At 39.2% G+C, this 14,720-nt stretch overlaps 1 protein-coding gene across 1 annotated transcript; it reads right to left on the reverse strand.

The window, feature by feature from the left end:
- Positions 1–7,968: 7,968 nt before the first annotated feature.
- Positions 7,969–14,072, reverse strand: LOC310933886 (rho GTPase-activating protein 19-like; the record flags this gene model as incomplete). Its single annotated transcript, XM_083897456.1, has 10 exons — positions 7,969–8,100; positions 8,681–8,776; positions 9,584–9,808; positions 10,463–10,528; positions 11,137–11,223; positions 11,320–11,546; positions 11,632–11,841; positions 12,606–12,686; positions 13,470–13,723; positions 14,023–14,072. The coding sequence occupies 10 exons, from the start codon at positions 14,070–14,072 to the stop codon at positions 7,969–7,971; spliced, it is 1,428 nt and encodes a 475-aa protein (XP_083753582.1).
- Between the last annotated feature and the right edge of the window lie 648 nt (positions 14,073–14,720).

Raw genomic sequence — 14,720 nt, forward strand, 5'->3', positions numbered from 1 at the left:
AAAAGCCAAACTCCTGCTGCAGCTGACAAGTCCTCTGCTGTTGTTTAGAGAAATGTGTGGTGGATAGAAATTGTTTTTTCTGTAATAAATGAGATATTTTAAAATCCTTTTTTTTTCTTTTGATGTAGGTTTGATATCCACCACAATTTGTTCTTGTTGTTTTTAAAAAAAGAAAGAAAGAAGAAGCTGTTTTCTTTCTCTTTATCTCCTCCTCGTCCTCCTCCTCTGTGCAAACTCTTGTCTTTGTGGAGTTGCTGTACTCTGGTCTCTCTCCTCCACTCACTCTGCTCCTCTGCGCTCTCTGCTCGCCTGAAGAGAGAGGGAATAAGGAAAGAGCAGAGTGAAAAAAAGGAAAAGAGAAGCCAGTCTCGCTCTCCCACACACACACACACACACTCTCTCTCTCTCTCTCTTGCATACACACACACACACACACCAGTCATCCATCACGGGGATCTACAAATAGCAGAGCCCCTCGACTCCACCCCTACCACCTCCTCTCCTCCTCCTCCTCCTTCTGCACCCCCCCCCCCCTCCCCACACAGAACCCAACCTGAACTCTCATTCTAGAGACCCCCGTCTTTCACTCGACTCACAACACAAATCCAGTCTCTCTCTCTCTTTCTTTCTTTTTTCACCCTTTAATTCACTCACTCCACTTCTTTTTTCCTCTAAAGTTTGCCTCCGAGCAGAACCCCCAACCCTAACCCCAACCCCAACCCCCCCCAGAGAGAGAGAGACCTAACCTGCATGACACTGCATAACCCCTGCCCGAGGGGGAGAACGAGAGTGTGTGTGAGTGCGTGTGTGTGTGCGCGTGTGTGTGTGTAAAGTGTACATGTAACAAAGGAGAATCCACTGGGGAAGATAGGAATCAACACCTCAGTCCCAGGAGGCGAAAATGCTGGAATAAATAACCCCTAAATGTGGGTCTTTTAACGTGTGGACACACACACACACACACACACACACACACACACACTCTTGTACTTGCTGCATACTGAGGACCAGCATTTCCACTTTCTAAATCAACACAATTACAAATATATACTTCATTAACGACATCTATAAAGAACTACTTGGGGGGTGCAGTACGTTAAAATGTCCGCAGGTGGAGCCCCAGAGCAAAAAAGGTATGTGAAACACCCGGGGCCTGGAAAACAGTGTTTTTGGTACCATATTAAAAACAAGAGCATAGCATGTTTACAAACTAAGGAAGTGATTTCAATGAAAACAAAGTGAGGAGCGGCCAAAATGTCCTCACTTTGTAAAAATGACCTCACTTTGTTGGTTTAAAAACCCCTCACTGGTCCTCAGTGTGCCGCAAGTACAAGAACACACACACACACACACACACAGATACTCGTGATTTGTCGTAAAGACACACCACAGAACATAAAAAAAGTAAGTCAACACTACATTTTAAAAGGACAGCGTTGGCAAAGGAACACACATTCTACTCTACGCTCTTAGAAATAAAAGTGCTAAGTAGAACCATATAAGGTTCTTCGGCTCGTCCTCATAGGAGAACCCTTTTTTAGCTCCAGGTGGAACCTTCCACCAAGAACCCTTTTAAAACCCCATATTCAGGACAGGGGTTTTAAAGGGTTCTCTGGATCAAAATGGTTCTTACTGGAACCATTAGTGTGACCAAGAACCCTTGAAGCACATGGTTCCAGGTAGAACCTCAGCCCTTGCAGGAGGAACCCTTTAGGAACCCTTATTTCTAAGAGTGTATAATATACTGATATATACACACAAATGACCCTTTTCTATTAATGCCAGAGCTAAAGTGGAGACTGTGGAGCATCTGCCACGAATTATTATGAATTCTGAACAAATATTATAAACAACAGTCGAATGCATTAAGGCTCTCGAGCCACTGTTGACAGTGTAATTGTAGCCTTTGTGAAACTTTTCCAAACGCACATCGATGTGTTCAGTGTTCTGCGTCCAGAGCCGAGCTGATTCTACGATTCTGTCCACGGTGGATTGTTTCAAAAGTGATCCAGAGAAAGAGAGAAACGCTCGTTATTGTTATTATTATTGACCCAGTGTGTAATTATGAAGTCAGACGCCGTCTTAATTCATGCTGAATCAGCTGCTGAAAGACAAGCAGTGAGTTCGTTTATGTTTAATCTTCTATTACTTAAAGGTACATTATGTAATAAATCTAAAGCAACTGGCCATAAAATCCTCCTAATATGTCACAGAGACTCAGGAATAATTTTCATATAACAAACTGAACTCACCAACAACAACAGTACAGACAAAAATAAAAATGTTATGTTTTGAAATCATGTTTTGCCATGTGGCGCCACCTACCGCCGTATACCAGTCATTGCAGTCAGTAGAGTCTCAGCTGCTGAGCAAGTTAAGTTGCCAGTTACGTCAGAAAACGAAACCTAAAAGACCTCTGTGTTTTGAATTCGAATGTAGTAACTGTTTTTGGCCACATTCTTACATATGGCACCTTTAATGTTTTTTTGTTTTTTTTATTTAATATTTGAATGTTATTTTTTAAATGTCTCTTTTCTATGCTTTTTAATGCTTTTTTATGTAAAGCACTTTGAACGACCTTGCTATACGAATAAACTTGCTTTATCCGTATAGCAAGGGGTCTCAAACTGGCGGGCCCCCCCAATGGGTTACATGGGGCCCCCCCATTTAATAAGATGAGGTGATGGAATATAATATATGTTTGCTAGCAATGTTTTTTTATAACAGTAATAATAACACATTTGGTCATAATTACAAACGGCAGTGGCCCCTAAACGGCTCCTGGCAGAACATTTTAATGACAGTTGTCCACACTGTTATTTATGTAATTTAAAATAAATGTGTGTTTTTGATATTAATACATTAATTTTGCATCATAAATAGTATTATTAAGTATACAAGTATACCCTCTTGAGCACAATAGATGAGTTTGAGACCCCTGATTTAGACGCCGTTTTCCATTTTTTGTGACATTAATCAGATTAATATCAGTCTAATATTAGTACATTAGTCTTATGCCTTTGCACCTGATTCTATGGGTCATTCATTCTTTCATTTATTTGTGCACTTATTTTATGTTGAATTCTTTCCTTTTTTTGTATCGTATTTTGCTGCTGCGTCAAAACAATCTCCCCCTCGGGGATGAATGAAGTATTTCTATTCTATTCTAATCTAACCCAGGATTCTCCAATAATCCCTGTGTCCACTTCCTGATATAAGCAGCATGTTTTCAAACAAACAAAGCCCACATTTGAACTCCTTATCTCTCAGTAAAGGTTTTTTTTTAAAGCCACTTGTTCCAGTTTTGCTGCGGGGTGAATCCTTTCCAAACATAAACAGCAGCACAAACACACACAAATAAAAAAGGGAACTTTTGCCTCTCAGGTCACTTTCATATGCAGGTAGAGGCAGAACGAGTAAACACAGACCTCAGAGAGCGCCATCTGTGCCTGTAAACATGTCAGCGCAGTGTAGATCTTCCCTCTATGAATGTCTAATTAAAGAGAAGACGCTGGTGTTTACTGGTAATGGGGGGGGGGGGGGTTAGGAATGCACACAAATACACAACAGGAATATTTTAAGTCACACAGTATTTTAACCCTTTAAGGTACACACCAAGGAAAAAAAAAAATTATTTCTTTGCATTTTTTATTATTTTATTTCATTTAAAGGTGCATTATGTAATAAATCTAAATCAACTGGCCTTTAAATCCTCCTAATATGTCACAGAGACTCAGGAATAATGTTCATATAACAAACTGAACTCACCAACAACAACAGTACAGACAAAATATTTGCATTAAAAGAAATATTTTGCAGACTGCAAATCATGTTAATTTTTTCAAATCATGTTTTGGCATGTGGTGCCACCTACTGCCGTCTACCAATCATTGCAGTCAGTAGAGTCTCAGCTGCCGAGCAACCTCGGGTTGCCAGTTACGTCAGAAAACAAACACCCAAAAGACCTCGGTATTTTGAATTTGAATGTAGTAACCGTGTTTGGCCACATTCTTACATGTGGCGCCTTTAATTAAAGACCCTACAGTATTTCAGATACAGGCCTCTACCAAACGGTTGAGACGTCTGTTCATAATAAACCTGGTTTGCATAATTCATAAAGTACAACATTGAGAACAAGTCACATTAATTTAGTGTTAGTGAGTTCAGCTTGATGCATTTTTCAATGAGATACAGTGACTTAAAGTGTGGTCGACCGAATGGTTGAGTCCTACCTTAAAGGGTTAATAATTAAGACCACGGCGTAGAGCATTTCACTTCAAGTTAGGGATAAAAAATGAAAAACTTTCAACTGGCAGGTGCTGGAGGGTTTCTTCGAAACAGACGAATGAAGCGGTTCACGTCTGCGATGCTGACCACACACACACACGCGCACACACAAGAAGCCAAATGTGGCATCCAGAAGAATTCCACAGCATTCTTCAAGCCGATGTTATTTGTGTTTTCATTCTGAGAAAAGCTGTGCATTAGAAGAAGGAGAAGAACAAAAATAATCCTGGTTTTGTGCTTAAAAAGTTGAATAGAGTCGAATTTAAGAGTAGAAAAATAAGGATGTTTTTTTTTAGAATATTCAACTGCTTTAAAGGCGCCATATGTAAGAATGTGGCCAAAAACGGTTACTACATTCAAATTCAAAACACAGAGGTCTTTTAGTGTTTGGTTTTCTGACGTAACTGGCAACCCGTGGTTGCGCGGCAGCTGAGACTCTACTGACTGCAATGATTGGTAGACGGCGGTAGGTGGCGCCACATGCAAAAAAAAACATGATTTCAAAACATAAACATGATTTGCAGTCTGCAAAAAAAAAAATTTTATGCAAATATTTTGTCTGTACTGTTGTTGTTGGTGAGTTCAGTTTGTTATATGAACATTATTCCTGAGTCTCTGTGACATATTAGGAGGATTTTTACGGCCAGTTGATTTAGATTTATTACATAATGCACCTTTAAGTCCTGCAACGCCTTAAAGTTTGAACAAAAGAAGTCAAAGGGAAGCTCAACGTGTGTTTATTGCTAATGCTAAAGTATAATAAATAACACTTGGATATGGAACGTTTACAGATTATTTTCCGAGGCTACTTTTGACTTAAGTATTCGTTCACAGTCGACCTTTTCGTTCTTTTTAAATAAAAGATGAATCACTGTCAGTCAAACCAAACAGTGACATTTAAATGTGATTAACTGGTGAAACATATACATCTCCACACTCAACATACACTATATATACATATATATATGTATATATGTGTGTGTGTGTTTGTGGGTTTTGAGCACACACACACAGAGCAGATAATGTTAAGTTGATTACAGTAGGACTGACTCATTTTACAGTCGTCAGGCTCGACTCCGCTCCAGTCACAAAGCTAAATATAACCCTGTGTCTGTGTAGTGTGTGTTGGCTGTAAGACAACACTGTTTGTTCCTATCATGGGACGGACGCTGTTGTTTATTTACAGAACACAGGGAAAATAAAAGAAAATAAAAGAAAAAGCAAGGGTCACAGTTTATCACCGATGTTTACGACGCACACTTTACGACACCGAGCGTGCGTCGACGCGGACGCTAACGACACACGACGACACATTCTTTCTACTCACTACACACACACACACTCGCTCCATTAAAATAGATTCAATTTTGGGCAAATCATTTTCTGCAGGGAGCAGCATTTTTATGTTTCCATTTGATGGCTTTCTGTTGTTTTTTTATTATCTATTTTTGTAATGAAATTTCAAATGGTTATTAATTCATATTTTAAGCGTAACTTTGTGTTCAGATACCCATGTATTTGGTATTTAACAGTATACCTCTCATATATATACACCTTAGCCCAAATCAGAAGCTGCAGCAGCTTGTACTGTTGGGTGATTTTTAACTAAACAGCACCACCTTGTGGCCATCCATGTCTGAACATGCAGCTGCAGTGTGCTCTCAGCGTCTTCTTTTAAATCACTTCTCAAAACTTATTTATAGACGCCATCTTTATCTATTTTTATCTTTTTATCTAATTTATCTTTCTTTCTAAGCACCACAAATATGTTTAATTTATACTGTTGATATAATATGTGTACGTACTGTATGCAAGAGCACTTTGCAACTAAACTGTTGTTTAGAACAAATCAATTCACATAGGAATCGTGATTCTAATCATCCACGATTCTGAATCGATTCATTAACTTCAAAAATCGATTTTTGGAAAAAAAAATTAAAAAATTAAAAAAAATTTATTTTGAAAAAAACACCAGTTTGTGTTATTTGGATTTTTTTATTTTTTTTTTCCAAATTTTTTATTTTGAAAAAAACACCAGTTCGTGTTATTTTCGAATTTAAAAAAAAAAACAAAAAATTCCAAATTTTTTGTTTTGAAAAAAACACCAGTTCGTGTTATTTGGAATTTTTTTTTTCCAAATTTTTTATTTTGAAAAAAACACCAGTTCGTGTTAAGTGGAATTTATTTTATTTTTTCAAATATTTTATTTTGAAAAAAACACCAGTTCGTGTTATTTGGAATTTTTTTTTTTTTTTAACACACTATGCATTGTAGCAATTTTTGAATCGAGAATCATTTGAATCGAATCGTCGGGTCACCCAAAGATTCACATCCCTATTTTTTTAAATGTGCTCTACAAATAAAGGTATGATTATTATAATTGTGTGCTATGATTTTAAAGAAATCAAAGAACTCCAGATCACAGCTCGATGTCTTTTTAATTTTACAGTGAGTTACAGTAGCATCAGCGTACACGTGTTTCCCGGTCACTAACGTCGACAGAAATCACATCACAGTCGACTTGTAACAGCTTGGCAGAGCGACCGCTGAACTGGAAACTGCTACTGAATTAAAGCCAGTTAAAGACACCGAGGAGGACTTAAAATAAAAAAAATAATAATAATAATTCTGACTCACATTCTCCCAGAGAGGATAAAACATTGCAAGAGGAAGATTCGTCTTCATTTGCATTCGCTCTAACCGCTAAAGAGAAGATTAAAAAGTCACGATAAATGCTTAAAAAATAACACGTAAAAAAACCTGTAACGGGGATTAACGTAAAACACGTGGATATGAGACTGTACACGACGTTGCATAAGGATTCAAACTCGTCTGAGAAAGCAAAAAGATCAAGTTAAGAGAAGCAGTGGTTTAAAGTATCACAGTGTTGAGCTTAAAGTAAAAAGAAAAAACATCTCCCATCATCACTCCTATATACTTAACTGACTAAAAATCTGAAAAGACTTTTGGTAACTTACAGGAATAAAATGTTTCTCTAGAAGTTCTTATTAAGTTAAAAAAAGGATAAAAAATAAGGCACATTTTTTGGATTTACCACATTTTCAGTCTAACTTTTCTACAACTTTAAAGCAAATTTCATATTTAAATAGAAAAGCCTGCACAAAGAAATAAATACCATTAAGTATGCAAATTAAATAGAAACACGTCTAAGAATCGAAGAAAAACAGTAACTTACGTCGACGTAAAAAGTAAAAACTGTAACATTTTGACTCCTTTTGTCAAAGTCAAACTTTGGTGGATTCCTTTTGCTACGTTTAAGGCTCATACTCACAAAAATAAAGATCTAAACGTGTGTCAAAACATGGCCACGAGGATCCTTTTAATGCGTCTAACTCAAGTTCCCGAAGACGATTAATCCTGGAGATGGAGGAAGAAAAAGAAGAGGAAAACAGATTTATTAAGAGAATTATTTAATCCTTTCAGCATCATTAGTAACGTCAGCACAGACTTTCCTGTGGTGAACCACACACTGTTTTGCCTCAAAGTGCCAGAGAAACTCCATCAGTCACAGGACGATGACGGATTTAACGGCTCACGCCGAACGTTTGTTTGGATTTGGTTTAAATAAATTAGAATAAGTGTCGTAATAGAATGTGTCACCGTGTGCTGATATTTGATTGATTCACTACTTCACTCTGTGGTGGCGAAACTCACTTGTTCTCAGTTGATCTTTTCTGCGCCGTGACCGTCGACTGAACTGCAGTGAAGAGGACGAGGACTGCTGCTGCTGCTGCTGCTGTGGATTTTGCCGTTTTCTTTCTCCGTCAATCCCTGGTTCCCCAACACCTTCCTCTGTTTCAACAAAAACAAAACGTCATGATTTTTGGTCAAGGAAAACTATTGTAGCTTCAAAAACAAACCTTGAACGCACACTAGTGCATCTTTAGAACCGTGCAAACACTTTCTTTAAAGGTGCATTATGTAATAAATCTAAAGCAACTGGCCTTAAAATCCTCCTAATATGTCACAGAGACTCAGGAATAATGTTCATATAACAAACTGAACTCACCAACAACAACAGTGCAGACAAAATATTTGCATTAAAAAAAATATTTTGCAGACTGCAAATCATGTTTATGTTTCGGCATCCGTCTACCAATCATTGCAGTCAGTAGAGTCTCAGCTGCTGAGCAACCACGGGTTGCCAGTTACGTCAGAAAACGAAACCTAAAAGACCTCTGTATTTTGAATTTAAACGTAGTAACTGTTTTTGGCCACATTCTTACATATGGCACCTTTAATCGTAAAATATTTAAATCACTGTAGGCGAGCATCACTGAGTAATAAACAAACAAAACCAACGATAGATCAAGTTTACTGGCTTTGAACAAAAAAAAAAAAGAGTTCAAATGCTGAAAAGTGATCGACAAACCTTGATCATTCCACCCAGAGAGCGCGAACGCCAGTGTTTCCTGCTGAACGGCGTCCGCGAGTCGGACAACGGCGTCGGCAAAGGCTGCTTTTCAAACTGGACACAGACGTAAAAACACAGGGTTCAGGCTTCCAGAGCTGGAGCATACAGTAGTAGTAGTAGAAGTAGTAGTACAAGAATATCCCTATAAAGAGTTCACGCTACAGTGATATTCTAGCATGAAAACAAGGCATTTAAGGACGCAATGGTCATTTCATTTTAAGGTGTTGTCTTGGTCTCATGATGTCAACATTTGAACATCATGATGAAGAGGAGTTTGAATAGAAATTGTCATTGAACCAGAAATGAAACATTGAACAATGTGCATTCAAAAGTTTACAGAAGGTTCACTTAAAGGGATACTTCACTGATTTGCATGTGGCTTTGTATTCCTAGAATAGCAGTAGTATTCCCTCCCTCAGTTTTTCGCTAAGTTGTAAATATATCCGTTTTCCCTTTTCCAAATTTGCCCTACTGTGAGTCAAATGACGCGTTTCGCATCATTCGCATCAGGGACGGAAGCACATTTTTTTTTTAAACTAGAAAAGCACTCAGAGCGCAGACCTCCGCCAAGGCAGCTCAGTGCCTATAAACACAACCTTCCCGGCGAGCAACGTCTACGGATCACAGCCAAAATGTTATCACTTGTTCCTGGACATTTACTGAAAATTTCATCCAAATCCGTCCGTAACTTTTCAAGTTATGTTGCTAACAGACAGACAAACAAACCTCCAAAGAAAATACTACTGCTCTTCTAGCAATACAAAGCCACATGCAAATCTGTGAAGTATCCCTTCAAGTTCACCTGTAAAGGTCATAGTGCATTTTAGGTGCATTGTGAAGCTGAATCCAACAGAAGCGTACCTGTCTGATGAGTTTCTTCTTCTTGGCAGACTCGGGCATGCTGTTGACCTGCTGGTACAGCTCCCTGAGCGCAGACTCGGTGTAGCTCTGAGGGTCGACAGACGACCCGGCAGAGCAGGCGCCGTTGACCTCTCTTCTAAGCGGTCGCGTGACGGGAGACAACGGGGCGGCGGCGGCGGTGAACGCAGCAGAGTCTTTGGTCCGAGAGAAGAGCGTGATGTCGTCCTGGAGAGGTCAGATATTTACGTTCATACATTGATGTCACTGAAAGCAAATCTTTGAATCCATCGAGTGATGAGACCATGCTGCATTAACACGTGTGAACAACATGACAACAGCAGTTTTCAGACATTTTATTAGAGAAAAATCCTCAGATCATGTGTCCACGAGCAGGTCACAGCATTTGATCAACTATTTTGATAATCTATTAATCGGTTTAAAGCCTTTTTCATGATTAAAAACAAGGTTTCTGATCGTTTTAGCTTCTTAAATGTGAATATTCTCTTCATTTCTTTGCTCCACATAACAAAGAAATCATTAAAAACTGGACCATTTTGGTTTGTGGACAAAACAAGACATTGGAGAACATCGTCATTTCCAGATTTGACAAACACCGATTACCGTTTTTTTTAACATTTTATGGAACAAACGGTTCATGGAGACAATAATCGACAGATTAATCTATTACGTAAATAATTGTTAGCTGCAGCGCTAATATAGATCACCTACAATTAAGTCAGAAGTCAGAACTGCTTTTAAGGTGCAATTAATGTTGTATATTTCTCATTAATGTCAAGTGTCCCTGAGCATGTGGTAAAAGCATTAGTATTTATTATTATAAGGATGGATTTCAGGGAAAAAACTAACAAAAACACTCACCTTTGACTGAAGAGAGTTTGATCCTTTGAAGTATAAGCGGGCATATTCTTTGATGTATACTGGCGCCTTCAATGACAGTAAACACGTACGTTAACTCCACGTGATTTTAAACATAAGGACAATTCCATTGGGAAAATCATGAATTAACAACTCATATATAGCACTGTGCAAAAGTTTCAGGCACCACCAGCTCTGTTGTTTTTTTTCCCGTCTGTCAAATTCTGTGATCGTGTGACTTCGGAATGAAGTGATGCGACTTAAAGCTGCTCTTATATATTAGCGATTAGCTGTCAATGAGGTTAACTCATGTGTCATCATGTGTATGTAATACTCAACTCAAACATGTCTTGAATAAACCTGGCGTAATAGAATGAATGAATGAAATAGAAGGACAAACACAGGATTTAGCAGTAACATTAATAATTAAGGTTCCACTCGAGTATTAACAGAGCTGTGTTATATGTTCAAGTGTAAGGGGAGATCACGCTAAATACTCAGAATACCAGAGGAAACATAACCACGGGGGGAGCTGTGACATCCTCTAGATTTATTTATCTCAAACAATATCCAGTTAAAGTTCAATACAGACGACAAAAATCAACCCGTGTTGTCATTCATTTTCATTGAGTTAGAAGAACGAAAAACAGAAGACATCAGTGTTGTGAAGCTTTTACCTTGAAGAGTTTCTGTGAATGCCTGATGAGGAACGCGATGCCGCTGTTCAGTTTCTCAATGTTTCCCTGGAGATCGCTCGGCGTCACCTAAAACCAAAACATCGTTTAAGAAACGTGTTATTTGACTGCTCATGTGGTGGATTAACGGCATACAAATTAACCAAATTAACCAAAGCTCTTTACGTTCTTAGGCCAGAGGATTTGTGGAGCGAACATTGTGGCCAGATTGATGGCAGACATCTTGTTGAGGTGCTGGTTGCGAGCGGTGTGGTACAGCAGGTCCAGCAGCAGCTTCAGCAGGCTCCTGTTGGCTGGCGGCAGCAGCATGAAAAGCAGCTGAAACGCCTCGATCTGGCGTTCCTTGTCGGGCACGTTGGTCTTATCGCCTTTTTCGTCGAAGCGCGTGAGCTCTGAACGCAGCGGACGACAGGATCGTTAGCAAAAGTACAATAGTGTTGACTCGTGATTTATGTTGAGCAACAAGAACAACTTCACCTCCAATCTTGAGGTGAGCGTGATAGTGTTTGTGAGTGAGCAGAGGCTCGGGCAGATCTCCCAGGTAGGCTTTAAGCAACGTGGCGGCATCATTGGGGTGGAAGTCGCCCGTCTCTAGATCTATCTCTGTGCCCGCGTTCAGCATCTCCCTCAGGGCCGCCTGTCTGAGGCTGTGTCCCGGCACACGGAACAAGCCCTCGGCGTGAAGGTCTACGTGACGAAAGGGATAGAAACGCAGCGGTGAGTGAGGGGGAGACACAAGAGGCCAAAGTCACAGAAGTGAGTGAAGGGAAAATGAAAAGCGAAGGACGGCAGGAGCAAAGTGCTTCGAGATAAATTATTGACTCGAGGCGTTTGCCCCCAGTGTCCACTTTCAGTGCATGACATCATCGCTTTCTAGAAATAAACCATGACTTCACTGTTTTTCTCTGATCTCTCCAGCCAAGTTAAAGTAGAAGGAGTAAAGTAAGATGCAGCCTTGACGGTTTAACATATGTAACACACTGTTTTACCAGCCATCTTGGTGGGGGATCAGGTCACACATACACAGGGTCTCTGCAGGTTTCAACAAGTCAAATTTAAGACCATAATGATTACAATTTAAGACCCATTTCAAATCCACACTGGCAAAAATGTACAAAAGACATGAAGGAAAACTGGAGCCACAAATCGTTGAACTTGCAATTCAGTTTAGCTGGGGGCTTTCATTAAGTTTTCTCCGCTGCTATGCTAAGCTATAACAGCCCGCGGTGTGTGGGCTAATGTAGATTTTTAAGACCTTTCACAATTGTATTAAGACCTTTTATGAGATTTTAGGAGAATTTAAGACATTTTAAGGCCTTAAATTCAAATTATTGGACTTTTTAAGACCACGCGGTTACCCTGATACAAATGTGGTTAGTCACGATTATCATATTTGATGAGTGTGTGTGTCCTCAGCAGAGGTTACACAGGTATATGAAGGCGATACTCACTTTTACTCAAGTATTCAATGAGCTGATGGATCTGCGCTATCCCCTCCTCCGTTAACGGTGCACCAAAAACCACTCCTTTGTCTGAAAGGCATGAATTAACACTTAATTAATCAACACAATATGTTGGTTCCAATACAACCACACAGTGGGAGTAAGTTGAAGACATATCAGAGGTGCAGCTTGTGAACAGGCAAGGCAGGCAACTGCTTGGGGCCCCCGAGCTGATAGGGGTTCCCCCCGACACTCGGAGCCTGAGGGCTGTTTTTACTGAAATGTGCAGTGACCAGCCGCATCTCAGTCCCCCTTAAAAAACAATGGGCGATTTTCAATGACATCTCAGTAGGAAACCTCCCTAAAGGGGCCCCACCTCACTTTAACCTGTGTGAATTTATCGTTCTGCAAGTTGGAAAATTAAGAGGATTATTTACAGTGTAATGCATCTGTTTATATATGTTTTTTTTCAGTTATTTACAGTATTTTATTGTTCTATATATGTATATTGTTTTATAATGTGGGTTCTTTACAGTGTAATGTATTTTTTTTGCTAAGTATATAGTTTTTTAAAAAGCTATTTACAGTATTTTATTGTTCTTTACATTTATATTTTCACATACTTTTTAATTACAAGGTTTTTCTCATGTTATTTCATTCATTTCGAAAAAAAATAATAATTTTGATGTCATACATTTTTCGTTGGGTGTAAGGTTATTTATAACATAATGGTGATGAACACTGGTTGGAAGGAAGGGCCCCTGGGAATCTTTGCTTAGGGCCCCTACAGACTCTAGAATCGCCTCTGAAAACATTGTATTTGTCTTAAACAACATTTCAGAGACTGTATACACTGCTTTTTTTAAGCCCAACCTTTTCTCTTCAGGAAGTTCAAGGAGCGCAAGAAGCCAGTGGAGGAGGGCACCCTGGGCTCGGACTCTCCGGTGAGCTGCGCAAACTCATCCCCCGGAAGATCGATGAGCCTCGTAATGTTGCTGAGTATTAACTCCGCAAAGATCTGCGGGTGCTCGTGTTTCAGCCTCTCCACAAAGAAGTCCGGGCTAAAAATCACCGGTTGGCTGCTGTTTGGCTTTTCCTGGCTGTTGAACACGCTGCATTTTGTCCCCCTGTCACAAAGAAACACACTTATTATGGGATAGCAACGCTTGATGTACTTGGGTGTTTGTTATTACAACAACAGAGTGGCTGTACAAGGAGCAAATACTGAATAAACGGAACACAACACAGCGTAACGAATTGTTGTTAGCTATTGTTTGCTAACGTCAATAGCTCTGATGTACATTCGAGAGCAGTTACAGGGAAACGACACAGCTTTTCTGAGCGTTAATCGTCCCATAAACCAACGAATTATCGCGTAGTTTTGTGACTTTTAATTCTCCACCAAAGTAAAGAAAATAGTTAATACCTCCTGCCTAGTTTGTGTTTGTTTTGAGGATCACTTTCAGCCGCCGCCATCTTCTTTTTTGAATCTTCCGCTAGTTCATCATCGGCCCCGCCCACACGACTGTGATTGGTTGTAATATACGCGTCACGTGTGATGGACGGGAGGAGGATGACGCTGACCACGCACACACGAGTGATGGGAATTCCGGCTCTTTATGGAGAGCCGGTACTTTTGGCTCGGCTCTGTAAAAAAGAGCCGGTTCTTTTAGCACCCTCAGATATTTTTGTTGCTTAAATTAATTTATTACCAAATTATGTGTAAAACGAAAAACTAATTAACAACAACAAAAAAACATACAATATAGCATATGTACATTATTTATTTATTAGACATAACTAATTTAAAAATACAAAAGACCCATTTTAATTAGTCAAAAAGGTCCAATCTCTGATTGAGTTTATTATTTCTAAATGTGCAACTATGTACAGTGAAAAAACACTAAATCAACCAAACATCACTCCACAAAATATGTAAACTACTGTAGGTTTTCTCATAGAAAGCTTTATTTATATATTTATAGTTGGGTTTTTTTTCATTATTTGTTCTATTTAAGTGTCAACATTATGTTGATTTGTTGTTACACCTGCTGCTGTGTGGTGTATCAGTATATTTAACTGTAACATAGAGATAAATCAGCACGTTTTTGTTTTACAGTGATG

The sequence above is a fragment of the Microchirus variegatus genome (assembly GCF_963457635.1).
Source record: "Microchirus variegatus genome assembly, chromosome: 11".
NCBI lineage: Eukaryota > Metazoa > Chordata > Actinopteri > Pleuronectiformes > Soleidae > Microchirus > Microchirus variegatus.